Source organism: Rhinoraja longicauda, chromosome 17, assembly GCF_053455715.1.
Source record: "Rhinoraja longicauda isolate Sanriku21f chromosome 17, sRhiLon1.1, whole genome shotgun sequence".
Classification (NCBI taxonomy): Eukaryota; Metazoa; Chordata; class Chondrichthyes; order Rajiformes; family Arhynchobatidae; genus Rhinoraja; species Rhinoraja longicauda.
In genome coordinates this window covers 12,268,605-12,285,653 of record NC_135969.1, presented here as the reverse complement: position 1 = coordinate 12,285,653, position 17,049 = coordinate 12,268,605, and the positions used below count along the sequence as shown (strand labels likewise).

Sequence of the window (17,049 nt, the reverse complement as noted above, 5' to 3'; positions counted from 1 at the left end):
CACACACTGCAACATAACTGGTATCCCCACACACAATAACATATCCCCACACACTGCAACATAACTGGTATCCATACACACAATAACATATCCCCACACACTGCAACATAACTAGTATCCCCACACACAATAACATATCCCCACACACTGCAACATAACTGGTATCCATACACACTGCAACATAACTAGTATCCCCACACACAATAACATATCCCCACACACTGCAACATAACTAGTATCCCCACACACAATAACATATCCCCACACACTGCAACATAACTGGTATCCCCACACACAATAACATATCCCCACACACTGCAACATAACTAGTATCCCCACACACAATAACATATCCCCACACACTGCAACATAACTAGTATCCCCACACACAATAACATATCCCCACACACTGCAACATAACTGGTATCCATACACACTGCAACATAACTAGTATCCCCACACACAATAACATATCCCCACACACTGCAACATAACTGGTATCCATACACACTGCAACATAACTAGTATCCCCACACACAATAACATATCCCCACAAACTGCAACATAACTGGTATCCATACACACTGCAACATAACTAGTATCCCCACACACAATAACATATCCCCACAAACTGCAACATAACTGGTATCCATACACACTGCAACATAACTAGTATCCATACACACTGCAACATAACTAATATCCATACACACTGCAACATAACTAATATCCTTAAAACACTGCAACATAACTAATATCCATACACACTGCAACATAACTGGTATCCCCACACACTGCAACATAACTGGTATCCCCACACACTGCAACATAACTGGTATCCCCACACACTGCAACATAACTGGTATCCTCACACACTGCAACATAACTAGTATCCATACACACTGCAACATAACTGGTATCCCCACACACTGCAACATAACTGGTATCCTCACACACTGCAACATAACTAGTATCCATACACACTGCAACATAACTGGTATCCCCACACACTGCAACATAACTAGTATCCATACACACTGCAACATAACTGGTATCCCCACACACTGCAACATAACTGGTATCCCCACACACTGCAACATAACTGGTATCCCCACACACTGCAACATAACTGGTATCCTCACACACTGCAACATAACTAGTATCCATACACACTGCAACATAACTGGTATCCCCACACACTGCAACATAACTAGTATCCATACACACTGCAATATAACTGGTATCCCCACACACTGCAACATAACTAGTACCCTACACACTGCAACATAACTAATATCAAACACACATTGCAACATATCCCTACACACTGCAACATAACTAGTATCCCCACACACAGGAACACAACCAGTATGCACAGATACTGCAACGTATGCAGTATCCCCACACACTGCAACAAATGCAGTATTGCTACACACTGCAGCATAATGAGCATCTTCCATTTGGAGGTTAAACAGGATTCAGAGGCACTGCATCATTAAAAGGACTCACAATCCTTGCATCACATCTAGTATCCCAACCATTCCAGCTTAACCAGCATCCCCAAGCAAAGCGGGGAGAGTGGTTATAGTTTAGAAAGAACATAGAAAAGTACAGCACAGGAAAACAGGCCCTGAAGCCTATCACATCCGTGCTGAGCATGATACCAAATTGGACTAAAGTTTTCTGCCTCCACATGCTCATTCCTCCATTTCCTGTATATTCACGTGTCTTTCTAACAGCCTCCTAAATGCTACTATCATATATGTTTCCAACACCACTCCTGGCAGCATGTTCCAGACACCCGTCACTCTGTGTAAAAAAAACCCGCCCCATACAGTTCCTTTAAACGTTTTCTCTCTCTCTCTCTCTCTCCTCTCTCTCTCTCTCTCTCTCTCCTCTCTCTCTCTCTCTCTCTCTCTCTCTCTCCTCTCTCTCTCTCTCTCTCTCTCTCTCTCTCTCTCTCTCTCTCTCTCTCTCTCTCTCTCTCTCTCTCTCTCTCTCCTCTCTCTCTCTCTCTCTCTCTCTCTCTCTCTCTCTCTCTCTCTCTCTCCTCTCTCTCTCTCTCTCTCTCTCTCTCTCTCTCTCTCTCTCTCTCTCTCTCTCTCTCTCTCTCTCTCTCTCTCTCTCTCTCTCTCTCTCTCTCTCTCTCTCTCTCTCTCTCTCTCTCTCTCTCTCTCTCTCTCTCTCTCTCTCTCTCTCTCTCTCCCTCCCTTCTTTGACATCTCTACCCAAGGAAAAAGATTCTGACATTTCTCCACCCATATCATTTGGGCCTACATAGACCTATACAGATCAAAGATCTATATCCTTTGATGGCTTTTTCACCGTCTGAAACTCCAATAATTTTTGTGTTATCAGTGAACGTACCAACCCACCCATCTGCATTTATGTTCGTCCCTTACATATATATCACAAACAACAGAGGTCCCAGCACCAAACCCTGCTGAAGGCCATTGGCCACAAACCTCCAGCGTCTTTCCACCACGATCCTGTCATCTGTGGCTACATTAGTTCTAAATCAAAACTACCAAGTCATCGTGGTTCCGATGCTTCTTAATCTTCTGGATCAGCCTACCATGAGGAATCTTGTCAAATGCCTTACTAAAGTCCATGTAGACAACATCCACTGCCCTACCCTCATCATCTCCTCAAAAAAACTCTGTCAAGTTGACAAAACGTGACCTGCCCTGGACAAAGCCATGCTGACCATCCCTAATTAGCTCATTCTCTTCCAAATGCAAGGAAATCCTATCCCTACAAATCCTCTTCAATCGCTTCCCTGCCACTGATGTGAGGCTCACTGCAGTATAATCTCCTGGATTCTCCTTGTTTCCATTTTAAACAAGGGAATAACATTGACTTCTCTCCTGTTCTTGAAGACCTTGGGAGTACTGAATAACACCCAGGCCATTATACGATGCATTAAAACCAGTATCATGACTATAACAGGCACGTCATTATAACCAACACACAGAGACACGACGTAATAATCAATATTCACATTGATAGACGTAATAATCAATATTCACATTGATTGCAGAATCGATAGATTTAATTAATCAATAAAATATAAATTATTACGATAAAATAGTTAATAAATAAACAATGAGTACGATGCGATATGTTGATAAATACAGGGCCGCCACCGATCTTCCTGCAACTGGTGGTCCAGCACCCCCTTTAATCCAGACAAAATTACCAGAGCGCACTTGAAATTTCCCCCGGAACTCCCCCCGAAAACGTGGCGCTTAGGCTGGGCGAGGCGGCCGATCTCAACCTCATCGGGACTTCCGCAGCCGATCGGCGGGTTGAATTGCGCCGGGGCTCTGGAACTCCGGCCCGGCAGATCCGTTCCCATAGCCGACGTCTGAGGCCGACTTTGCGGGGCGGTATCTCGGACCCCTCGGACCTCCGGCAAAATGGTTAATCCAGCAAGGCTCCGGAACCGAGCGAGCCGGTAAACCGGTGGTGGAGCTGCCCAATCAAGAGGAATGGGGATAGTGCAGGAACGAGGTATTGGGGCAGAAGATCAACCATGATCTTGATGAGTGGCAGATAAGCTTTGAGAGCCAAATCGCCCATTTGCGGTTCACATTTCTTACATTGTAATGTTCTTATTACCAGCCACACTGACAAGTGTTGCAGCCACTGCATCATAATTGGCGCAGGTATTGCAACGTCGCAGTATTCATAGGCGATGCAGAAAAACAAATATAACAAGGATAATGTAACATAATCAGCATTTGAAGGCCACTTAATAGAACTATATTTACAGGGACAGCAACAAGACAAAGTCACAGGCACTGTGACATAACCCGTACATTGAGGTCAGACACAAAATGCTGGGATACGGTAATATATTACATTGGGGTACCATAACATAATCAGTGTTCAGTAATCAGTGACCAAAGTTTACTGGGAAGATAGGCACAAAATTCTGGAGTAACTCAGCGGGTCAGGCAGCATCCCTGGAGAAAAGGAATAGGTGACATTTCAGGTCGAGATACCTTCTTCAGACTCGACCTGAAACGTCAGCGATTCCTTTTCACAAGAGATGCTGCCCGTCCCACTGAGTTACTCCAGCATTTTTGTGTCTATCTTCGGTGTAAACCAGCATCTGCAGTTCCTTCCTAGACAAAGTTCACAGGGTCCGTGTGATAAACAACGTTCCGCTTTGCATCATGTTTAGTATTCCCAGTCCATGTAACAAAACAGCGACCCCCAAACCGTGGGCAATAACCAGTATTCTTAGGAACAGCAACATGACCAGTGTTCCGAGGTACAGCAGTATAATTAGTACATGCATTCAGTTCAGAGGTACGACCACTCACAGTGCACCCAGGCGTTGCATTGTAACTGACACTTACAGGTAATGTGACGTAACCAGTATCCAAAAGGTATTGAATCATAATCAGGATTACAGGCCACGCAACACGACTAGTATTCAGAAGGGCAACAGGATGGCCAGAATTCAGGGCACTGTAGGAAGCGAGAGAACTAACTGCAAGAGTCCTGCAGTTTTACCTGTTTTAACTGGGTGGCACGGTGGCGCAGCGCTAGAGATGCTGCCTTATAGCGCCAGGTACCCGGGTTCGATCCTGACTACCGGTGTTGTTTGTACGGAGTTTGTGCGTTCTACCCGTGACCTGCGCGGGTTTTCTCCGGGATTTCCGGTTTCCTCCCACACTCCAAAGATGTACAGGGTTGTAGGTTAATTGGCTTGGTCCATTGTAAATTTCACTAATGTGTTGGATAGTGTTAACGTGTGGGGTTTGCTGGTTGGCGCAGACTCGGTGGGCCGAAGGGCCTGTTTCCGAGCTAAACTAAAATAAACTATACTTCTCAAAGTATATCATTTCACGTTTGTCTGAGTTAAATTCCATCGACCATGCATTTTCTCACTTTCCCAGTTGATCAACATCCTCCTGTAATCCTCTTCAATTTCTTCACTGTCCACTAAGTCTTGTACCCTTTATCCAGTATCTGTAGACTCTTTCCACAGACTGGATAGCAGGTAGCAGAAAGCTTTTCACTGTACCTAGGCGCACATGACAATAATAAACTAACCTAAACTAAACGAAACTGTTGGGTGTGGCAAGTTGGGGAGAAGGGCCTGTTTCCACATTGTATGACTCTATGAATTAAACTAAACTAAACTAAACTAAACTATGGTGTCAGCTGCAGATTTACAAATCATGTCACATAAGTTCTCATGCATACATGGTTCCCAGCACCAATCCCTGCTGCACGCCACTGTTCACTGACCTCCAATCAGAAAATCAGACCTCCACCACCAAATTCTGCTTCCTACTACTAAGCCAGTTTTGTATCAAGTTGGATAGCCCGCCCTGAACTGCGTGTGTTCTCGTCTTCCAGACCAGTCTACCCTGTGGGATCTTGTCAAATGCCTTGTTAAAGTCCATGTAGGCAACGTCTACCATCCTGTGCTCATCGATAGGGTGGCACAGCTGGGAGAACTGCTGCCTCACTTCGCCAGAGACCCGGGTTCGATCCTGACTTCGGGAGCTGTCTGGGTGGAGTTTGCACGTTCTCCAAGTGACCATGTGGGCTTTATCCAGTTCTCTCCCACACACCAAAGACGTGCAGGTTTGTCGGTCAAGTGGCTTCTGTACGTTGCCCCTAGTGTGCGGGATGCTAAAGTGGGACCACGTAGATCTAGTGCACAGGTGATCGTTGGTCGGCGCGGTCTCGGTGGGTGAAAGGGTGTGTTCCCACCTCGTATCCCAAAAACAAAAACTAAAAGCTAATCTTGAGCATCTCTTCCAAAAACTCAATCAAATTGGTGATTATCCAATCACAAAGCCATGCTGACGATCCCCAATCAGTCCTCTGAGAGAGAGAACACTCTCTCAGAAGATTGATTGGGACAGTCAGCAGAGTTGGATAGCTGGAGAGAGGGAATCCTCTCTCAGAATCCCTTTCTCATCCCCAATGTAAAGGCACAGCGCCCTAAACTCAGTTGCCTTGCTTATCCCCCGTGATCATTCTGGAATGAAGATACATTAGCTACTCTAGCATTTCCCAAGCAATTCTCAAACTAGTGCCTACAGGAGATACAGCATAATAAACATATTCACACGCATTGCAACAAATTCAGTATCCTCAGGCAGTATGTCACAACCAGTATTCACTTAAGCATCATTTCTATCAACCCCCTCAGGCACTGCATTGTCCCCAATATTCAGAGGCACTACATGATAATCAGTTGTAATATGCATTGCTTTCTTAACAATATTCCCAAACATAGCAATAAACTGTATTGCCAGTAACCTCATTACAACTGGTCTCCCGAGGAAATTCATCATCATGAATGGGACCAACATTATGACCAGTATTTTCCGGAGCAACATTAAAACCGATATTCCCGGGAGGTACTTTTCTCAGGTACTTTATGAAAAGGCACTGCAGACGCCCAACCAGTAGAGGACAATTGCATCCAACTCTAATAAAATATTGAAGACATCATAGCATGAAAAATTCAAAATAGAATTCCACATATCAGGGCACCACTCACGTCAGCAGTCTCTCCACACGACTGCCTGCAGACCCAATGATTTCTCCCAGAGTGACGAAAATCTGGCCAAGGAAATCCTGCAAGAAATTGTAGCATTAAGTACCAAGATTATTATCAGGTTTATTGCACCAAATGGCTCTCACTGTCACTTAAGTGAAGCAACCATTCTGTTCTAGCAAGTTGACGTGCCGTGTTAAATATAATGTCAGATATAATAACCTTACACAATTGAATATGATCAGTCGTAACACAGTATAAGAACAGATACTGGTGCACCCGGGAAACCCACGCGGTCACAGGGAGAACATGCAAACTCCGCACAGACAGCACCCAGGGTCAGGATTTAGATTTAGAGATACAGCGCGGAAACAGGCCCTTCGGCCCACCGAGTCCGCGCCGCCCAGCGACCCCCGCACATTAACACTATCCTACACACACGAGGGACAATTTTTACATTTACCCAGCCAATTAACCTACATACCTGTACGTCTTTGGAACGTGGGAGGAAACCGAAGATCTCGGAGAAAACCCACACAGGTCACGGGGAGAACGTACAAACTCCGTACAGCCGGCGCCCGTAGTCAGGATCAAACCTGAGTCTCCGGCGCTGCATTCGCTGTAAGGAAGCAGCTCTACCAGTTGAGCTACTGTGCTGCCCTGGGAGGTCCTAACAATGGCGCCTCCTGGATCAACACTGTCAAATATCTCTGCCGTGCTTCATTTGATTTGGATTTGGTCATTGTTGTGCTCCACTCCAAGTTCTTTCTCAATTGAATAACACTAAAATAATCAGTGCGATGCAATCTAACTTCTAGGCTGAAGTATGCATTTTAAAATGGCGCTGCAATTATATTTCACATCAATCTACATCCTGGTTAGAAAAACCGTTTATTAGAAAGAAACAAGAGGCTTTGTTTCACAGAGAGCCTTTTCAAAGGATCCTCGATTGATACCAACATTCTAGTACACTGTGTGTAGCTTTGAGCACTTGATGACATATCCATACTCATTACTGCAGTTGGCTTTGTGGCAATATCTTTACGGATGGGGGGAAAGACAAAGGTTTAGTTTAGTTTAGTTTAGAGATACAGCACGGAAGCAGGCCCAGTAGCCCACCGAGTCTGCGCCGACCAGCGATTCCCACACGTTAACACTACCTGACACACACAGGGGACAATTTTACATTTTACAGCAAGCCAATTAACCTACAAACCTGTACGTCTTTGGAGTGTGGGAGGAAACCGAAGATCTCGGGGAAAACCCATGCAGGCCACTGGGAGAATATACAAACTCCGTACAGACAAGAACCCGGGTCTCAGGCGCCGTAAGGCAGCAACTCTACTTCTACGCCACCGTGCCGCCCTAAGCCGGTACAAATCACACAAGGCCAATCTCACACAACTCTTAACTACCTGTATAAAGGTCAATGGAAACAAGTGGCCTCTCGACCTCAAACAAGGGACTTTGCTCTATGCAGACCTCTGGAAGAAATGAAAAGTATAATTTCAGGGATATCTTTTTCTTATCAAATGGGAAGAACAGAGCTTATCCTCCACAAAGAGCCAGAAGGTACACAGCTTAGGTATGTTTCCAATTCCACTAATGTGCACTGTGATTACATCTACAGTTCTCCAATAACAATCTGCATCAGGAGAGCTCTCAAACACAGATGTCAAAACACGCTGTGCCCTGCATTAAGTTAAAAATGGATCAAAGCTAAGCTCCAGGAGATTGTTGTTTCCATAACGATTTCTACCCAAAGATTTCTGCGATACTATTTAAAGAACATGTTTACCTGCATCGATTCTGTGTTGAGCAAACAACTTAGAAAATGAGGAAAGTCAAGGATAAAGTAGCTGTGAACTCGCTGACTTTTAGAGAAAACTAAACTTCCAATGAGGGCAAATGAGAATGTTTAGTTTAGCTCAGAGATACAGCGCGGAAACAGGCCCTTCTGCCCACCGTCCGCGCCGACCAGCGATCCCCGCACACTATCACTATCCCACACACAATAGGACCAATTTACAATTTTACCAAGGCAATTAACCTACAAATCTGTATGTCTTTGGAGTGAGGGGGGGAACTGGAGCAGCCAGAGAGAACCCACATATGGGGGGGGGAGAGAGAGAGAGGGAGAGGGAGAGGGAGAGGGGGAGGGGGAGGGGGTGAGGGGGAGGGGGAGGGGGAGGGGGAGGGAGGGGGAGGGAGAGGGAGAGAGAGAGAGAGACCATTTCCATTTATTTTTTGTTTTTACAAAGTATAACGCACTAACTAATAGATTCTCACCTTCTGCTTGTCCAAAATAAGAAGATAGGGCACAGCATTAAAAGAAGAAAGAGAAAGGTTAGTGCTTATAATTACAGAGTGCTTACTGACAACACTATGCCTACCAGCATATGAATAAGAAGGACACAGTGATAAAGGTCAGTTTACTCACAATCCCTCACACAGGCAAATAAACAACATACATGACAGAGACTGCAGTAACCTTTACCAATAGAAGCAGAATAGTTTATCTAAAAAGATACAGTGAGCAGAGGATAGCTCAGCATTTCAACTCCCCCTCCCACTCCCAGTCTGACCTTTCTGTCATGGGCCTCCTCCATTGCCATAGTGAGGCCCACCGCAAATTGGGATCTCATATTTCATATATTATATAATTTCAGATAGTTCCTCTGTCCCTCTCTTTCCCCTCCCCCTTCCCAGTTCTCCCACTGTCTTCCTGTCTCCAACTACATCCTATCCTTGCCCCGCCCCCTCCCCTAACATCAGTCTGAAGAAGGGTCTCGACCCGAAACGTCACCCATTCCTTCTCTCCTGAGATGCTACTCCAGCATCTTGTGATATCTTCGATTTGTACCAGCCAGCATCTGCAGTTATTTTCCTACACAGAGGATAGAACAATGTGGTCACCAATATTGGCATGGAGATTACCCAACTCTGGCTGGAAGTTGTTCGATATTTATTGCTGAGTTACTTCAAATATAATGGGATGGGATTAAGCGTTTCCATGACGAGGAGAGAATGATATGCTGGGTTTCTTATCCTTGGGCAAGAAAGGAGAAAGATGAAAGGTGATATAAAAGCTTATACAAAAATATGAAGTAGATAGCTGGGATGAATTACGAGAATCCTTTTCCTTTGAAGAGGAGCCATTAATCAGAGTGCATAGGTTCAAGGTAAAGGGTCGGAGATTTTGAGGGGACTTCAAGAATCTTTTTCTAAAATTTGAATTTTCAATTGCAATGAAGTTTTTTGGGGTTGAAGGCAGGCAGAGTAAATTGTCAGCATTCTGTGTCTATCTTCGGTGTAAAGCACCATCTACAGTTCCTTCCTACACAGTAGATTGTCACACATTTAATTTAGAGATACTGCGTGGTAACAGGCTCTTCTGCCCACCGAGTCCACGCCAACCTGTACACTAGTTCTATGTTATCCCAGTTTCGCATCCTACACATCAGGGGCAATTTACAGAAGGCCAATTAACCTGCAAACCTGGAGGACTTTGTAGTGTGGGAGGAAACAGGAGCACTCAGAGAAAACCCAAGCGGTCACTGGGAGAACGTACAAAACGCCATACAGACAGCACCCTGAGGCAGGAACGAACCTGGGCCTCTGGTGCTGTGAGGCAGCAACTCTACCGCTGCACCACTGCGCCACCCGAATGGTACCAGTTTCCTCCCTACAACTACAATTTTTAAAAAGCAGTCCAGACGCAGGGATAACGTAGGTGGGATTAAGAGCAAAGCGGCCTCTGCCAGGACACTTGTGCACCAGAGTGACATTTATGATTTATCAGACATTGGGATCAGTTTGACGTTGGGACCGATATTCTTTTAGTCTGAATTATTGAGTCTTTATCTCATCTACACTTAGAATTCCAAAGTAACTTCACCAGAAGTGTTGATGGCTAACACTGCCTTCCATCTCAGCAGTCCCTCCTAGACTGAATGACAACTTCTGGTAATTAAAGCACACTCCTTCAAGCCACTCAATGATCCAGTCACCAGTGTGAGTGGATTTAGAAAACCCACTTGATAGGCTCGCTAATGCATTAGTCTTGCTATTATCATCTGAGCATGTCCGCTTACCTTCCTGAGAGGGCAGCTGAACAAAGTTGAGTAGATTATAGAAACGTCTGTTATCAGATGTTATGTGGGTTTTTTTTCTTTTTATTTGACCAAATTTCTCTAGTTTAGTTTAGTTAATTTTGGTTAAAGATACAGCACGGCAACAGGCCCTTCAGCCCACCGAGTCCGTGCCTACCAGCAGTCCCCGCACACTACCACTATCCTATACCCTACCAGGGATGATTTACAATTTTACCAAGCCAATTAACCTACAAACCTATACGTCTTTGACGTGCATGAGGAAACCAGAGGACCCGGATGAAACCCACGCCGGCCACGGGGAGAAAGTACAAACTCCATACAGACGAGCACCTGTAGTCAGGATCGAACCTGGGTCTCTGGCGCTGCGAGGCAGCAACTCTACCGCTGCGTCACCATGCCAACCTCTAAGTAACCTTGTGCAACGGGATGTGCAGCCAGCAATATTTGGATAGGAAGATGCTTTGAGCCACAGGGCCAGTCTTTCTAATTTACTTACTAAATTAGTGAGAGTGGAGTTTATTAAAAAGTACACAAAGTACTGGAGTAACTCAACGGGTCTGGCAGCATCTCTGGAGAACATTAACAGATGACGTTTCGAGTCGGGACACTTCTTCAGGCTGATTGGTCTGAAGAAGGGTTCCGACCCAAAATATCACCTATCCATGTTCTCCGGAGATGTTGCCCGACCCACTGCGTTACTCCAGCACTTTGTGTCCATTTTTTGTTGGCCAGCATCTGCAGTTCATTGTTTCTACAAGGATGGAGTTGAAATTTCTGTCTCAATCATGTCATGTTGATGGTCCATTTTACAACATGCTTCCCAGGAGGGCAAAGTACAAAGTGAAACAATCCCCTGCAAAAATACATGGAAGAAATATAAAAAGAGACCGGATCTTTGATTGTTGAAATAACACTTATCATTCAATCTGGTGGAACATCTTCCCAGTTCTCCCACCAGTCTTACTGTCTCCGACTACATTCTATCTCTGTCCCGCCCACTCCCCTGACATCAGTCTGAGGAAGGGTCTCGACCCGAAACGACACCCATTCCTTCTCTCCAGAGATGCTGCCTGTCCCGCTGAGTTACTCCGGCATTTTGTGTCTACCTTTGGTGGAACAAAGGTATGGGGTTGGAAATGCCGAAGTCACTAAAATCAATGGTCAAACACAAAAATAAATTATAGCAATGGTGAAATGTTGAACTCGAGGAAGTTGGAATATCCAGGGTGGGAATGCTGAATGGCCTTAGTTCTATTCCTTTGTTGTCCTCTGCAGCTTGTTTTTGGTGTACTGTATGTAACCCTCAATATCTGTGAACTCAAATTGAGCAAGGCAATGGCTGTGCACAGTAATCATGGAATCATAGAGAGATACAGCACAGAAATAGGCCCTGCGGCCCACCTAGTTCTTGCCAACTATCAAGCACCCGTTTACGCAAGTCCTGCAGTAATCCCAGGATGGTGGGTGTACCGAACGAGCTGCCAGAGGAGAGAGCTGAGGCAGGTCCTATGACAGCATCTAACAGACACTTGGACAGGTGGGTGTATAGGAAAGATTTTGAGGGAAATGGGCCAAACACAGCAAATGGCACTTTTAGATTGGGCAGTTTGGTCGGCATAGACAAGTCGGGCCGAAGGGCCTGTTTCCATGATGTATGACAATGTCTCTAATCCCTGTTTTATTTTCCCCAAATTCCTGTCAACCCTCTTTCAAACTTCAGACTTTGGCGGCACAGTGGTGCAGTGGGCAGAGTTGCTGCCTTACAGCGCCAGAGACCCGGGTTTAATCCTGACGATGGGTGCTGTCTGTACGGAGTTTGTACGTTCTCCCTGTGACCGCGTGGGTTTTCCCCGGGTGCTCCGGTTTCCCCCCCACACTCCAAAGACGTGTGGGTTTGTAGGTTAATTGGCTGCTATAAATTGTAAATCATCCCCAGTGTGTAGGAAGAGAGTTTGTGTATGGGGTGATCGCTGGTTGGCATCGACTCAGTGGGCCGAAGGGCCTGTTTCCACGTTGTATCTCTAAAGTCCAAATCATCTGCGACTTACTGTGGCCATTTTACCAACCAACACTTTTTTGGGGGAAAGCAGAAACTGCAGAGGAAATCCATGTGGTCACAGGGAGAACAGAACGTGCAAACTCCACACTAACAGCACTGAGGGGTCAAGACTGAATCAGGGTCGCACCTCGACCAGCTGTGCCACTGTGCGTATGGAGAGGAGGAGTAACTGGTGGCTACGACACACAATCTTAAGCTGGCGTTGCACATCACTCTCCACCAAGTCTACGGCCAGCATGTTTGGGTGAGGTGGAGCAGGTATGAATGTATCACACTGGCTGCACGACAGTCGTGCGTGCCACATCGCTGGGGTTTGGACTATAAACCGTACCTCCTACCCCATTCCACTCCACCTCCCAGTCGGACCAGAATTATTTACAGCCCAGCTACAAAGAAGGCCTGAATTTTCAAACTCACGTGTTTTGAAATGTTTGTGCTCCGTGAGTCCACACTGTACCTGCAAGAGTAGGACAACAAACAGTGTGATTAAAAATGAAGCATCCACAGGCACCAGAATCACACGACAAGCAAAGACAACTGAACTCACCTTACTGTGTTCAGGTGATTATACTTTTGTTCTTGTTTTTTACTGTTATGAGACTTAAATTCATTGCTTAGTTTAGTCTTAAGAAGGGTCTCAATCCGAAACGTCACCCATTCCTTCTATCCAGAGATGCTGCCTGTCCCGTTGAGTTACTCCAGCACTTTCTGTCTGTCTTAGTCTAGTTTAGTTTAGTTCACTGCAGAAATGGGCCCTTGGGCCTACCGGGTCTGCGCTGACCAGCGATCTCCTCATACTAGCGCTTTCCTTAGCACACACTGGGGACAATTTACAATCTTTACCAAAGTCAATTGACCTACAAACCTGTACACCTTTGGAGTGCGGTAGGAAACTGGAGCACCCGAGGAAAACCCACGCAGTCACAGGGAGAATGTACAAATCCCGTACAGACTGCACCCGTAGTCAGGATGGAACCCGGGTCTCTGGTGTTGTCAGGCAGCAACTCTATCGCTGCGCCACCGTGCCGTGCGTTTGTCGAGTGAGAAATCTGCCAAATCACATTCTGATGTTTCAAAAATGTAAAAAGATATTCATTCCTGCATTATGTAACATATTAATTCAGTTATATCTGTATGTCTGCATGCTACCCACAAATCAATCACCATCACTGCCATTAAGAGCAACTACGTTTAGCTTAGTTTAGATTAGAGATACAATGTGGAAACAGGGCCTTCAGTCCACCAAGTCCACGCCAACCAATGATCACCCTGTACACTAGCTCTACCCTACACACTAGGGACAATTTACAGAAGCCAAAAAACGTACAAATCTGCATGTCTTTGGGACGCGGGAGGAAACCGGAGCACCCAGAGAAAACCCACACAGCCACAGGGAGAACGTACAAACTCTGGACAGGCAACACCCATAGTCGGGATTGAACCCGGGTCTCAGGCAATGTAAGGAAGCAGCTCTACTAATAATCCGCTCTAAAGAAAGTGCCCCGCACTTCGACTACCTCAGAAGACTAAATAGGCTGGGCAAGTCTCCAGTGACTCTCACCAGCTTTCTCGTAACACCATAGAAAGTATCCATGCATCGCAACCTGGTTAGGTAACAGCTTTCCCCAAGACTGCAAGAGATTGGAGAGTGTTGTCCATCACACACACAGTCTCCTCCCCGAACCCCCCCCCCCCCCAAATTTCATCTATACTTCAGACTGCCTTGGGAAAACAGCCAACATAATCAAAGACCATTTTCAATCCAGTCAGTCCCTCTTCTCTCTGTCAGGCAGAAGTTGCGATCACTTGAAAGGCAATACAACCAGATTCAGGAACAGCTTCTTTCCCGTTGTTATCGGACTACTGAGTCACCGCCAACCAGCACCCCCTCACTCTTTCACCAAAGCCCTGATAATATTTCCTTCTCCAGAACTAGTTCCTTTGTGAATGTAAAACTGTCGAAAGTTACTTCTCAATCTGCTTTCGCTCCTGGGGCAATACAGTTCAGATCACAACAACTCACTCCATGAAAGAAAATTCTGCTGATTTTCCTTGTGGCTGTTTACCAATTATTTTAAATTTATCCCCTAATTATTTTGCACTGCATTTTTCTTATCCTTTCAAACCTGATTACTGTATTGCTTTTTAATTTAGTCTCCCCTGAACATATTGTTTCCTCATGAGAATAATGTTAATTTATCTTCCAAGATAACTTAAATTCCATGTCAGTGGTGAACAATAGATCTCTATGGAGAGACCTCTGGGGAGATCTAAAGACAGATCTCCTGAAAGGCTTTGATATTCTTCTTAAAACATTCTACAGTATATTATTAAGATTTGCCTTTGTATTCTCTTCCTGTTTTTATAAAGAGGCATGGATCTCTTCTTTTGAGCAACTTTATTGACAATTGGTGGTTGAAACCATTAAAGTCTTGTTCCTTGGCTGTATATTCCACTCCATTTAAATAGAAAGGTGCTACACAAATAGCTCTATGGGTCTGCCATCCTTCTGCTTATTGATAGGGCTTCCTGTTGTGTTCTTAGGCTAGATGGTAAATGATGCCAACTCTGATGGGGCGGCACGGTGGCACACCGGTAGAGTTGGTGCCTTACAGTGCCAGAGACTCGGGTTTGATCCTGTCTAAGGGACCTCGTCAGTATGAATTTTCTACGTTCTCCCCGTGAGTTCACCGGTGGCCCCAGCAATGGCTGCCTCGCCAATAGTCTGTCTGTCCTTTCCTTCTTTGTGTTTTAATTGTATGTGTTAAAATGTATGTTTTTAGTGTTCTTTAGCTTGTTTTATGTGGGGGGTGGGGTTGGGGGAAACTTTATTAATCTCTTACCTCGACGGAGATGTGGTTTTTTTCCGTATCGTATCTCTGTCTGCACTGCGGCCTAACATTGAGGAGCTGGTGGCCTTTGCTGGAGACCGACCTTTGAGAGCTCCACCCTGGTCGCCTGTGTACCTACCATTGCGGAGCTCACGATCCCTTTGCCAGGGATCGATCTCAGAGCTCCAACCGTGGGTGCTTGTGGACTTAACATCACAGAGCTGGTGGTCTCTGGGCAGAGACTGACTTTGGGAACTCCAAGCCGCAGGAATTTCAACCGCCCCGATGCGGGAGTTTCGATCGCCCCGATGTGGGAGTTTCGATCGCCCCAATGTGGGAGTTTCCATCGCCCCGACGTGGGAGTTTCCATCGCCCCAACGTGGGAGTTTCCATCGCCCCGACGTGGGAGTTTCCATCGCCCCGACGCGGGAGCTTCGATCGCCCCGATGTGGGAGTTTCCATCGCCCCGACGCGGGAGTTTCGATCGCCCCGACGTGGGAGTTTCGATCGCCCCAATGTGGGAGTTTCCATCGCCCCGACGCGGGAGTTTCGATCGCCCCGACGTGGGAGTTTCCATCACCCCGACGCGGGAGTTTCGATCGTCCCGACGTGGGAGTTTCGATCGCCCTGACGCGGGAGCTTTGATCACTCCAACGGATGGTTCGACTGCTCCAACCGCGGGAGAATAAAGAGGAAGAAGTTTGGACTTTTTTGCCATCCATCACAGTGAGGAGCGTGGGGAATCCGCTGTGATGGATGGTTATGTTAACTTTTATGTAGTTGTGCGTCTTGTTGCTTTTTTTTGCATGCCTGTATGGTAATTCGCATTTCACTGTACCTTACTTGGTGCTTGTGACAATAAAAAACCTTTGAAACGTTTGTAACCTTTGATCTGTGTGGGTTTTCTCTGGGTGCTCCGGTTTCCTCCCACACTCCAAAGACGTGCAGGTTTGTAGGTTAATTGGCTTGGTATGATTGTAAATTGTCCTGTATGTGTGTACAATGGTGTTAATTTGTGGGGATCGCTGGTCGGCACGTACAGGGTGGGCCGAATGGCCTGTTTCTGTGCTGTATCTCTAAACTAAACTAAACACTATGCCCTAAGTCACGATTTATAAGTTCATGTCACAGGTGCAGAATTAGGCCATTCGGCCCATCGAGTCTACTCTGACTTTTAATCATGGCTGATCTATCTTCCCCTCGCATCGCCATTCTCGTACCTTCTCCCCATAACCTTTAATACCCTTACTAATCAAGAACCTGGCAATCTTCACTTTAAAAATACCCAACGACTTGTGCTCCACAGCTGCCCGTGCCAATGAAGTCCACAATGGTTTCTATTTCTGGGCTGCATAGTCTTGGTTCTAAGATATCAGAAAGTTGGTGGTGGCACGATGCATGACTCCTACCACGGCAATGAAACTAAACCGAACATTCAGCCTTTTGAAGTGGTCGCTGCCAAGCCCCAAACAAAAAGCCGGAGTAACTCAGCGGGACAGACAGCATCTCTGG

General features: G+C 45.9%; 1 protein-coding gene across 1 annotated transcript in view; it reads right to left on the bottom strand.

The window, feature by feature from the left end:
• Window positions 1-17,049, bottom strand: part of LOC144601759 (copine-9-like) — a 334,902-nt gene that overhangs the window by 176,449 nt on the left and 141,404 nt on the right. The window contains 2 exon segments of the mRNA XM_078414143.1: window positions 6,536-6,612; window positions 13,124-13,163. Coding sequence (XP_078270269.1) covers window positions 6,536-6,612; window positions 13,124-13,163 — 117 coding nt within the window.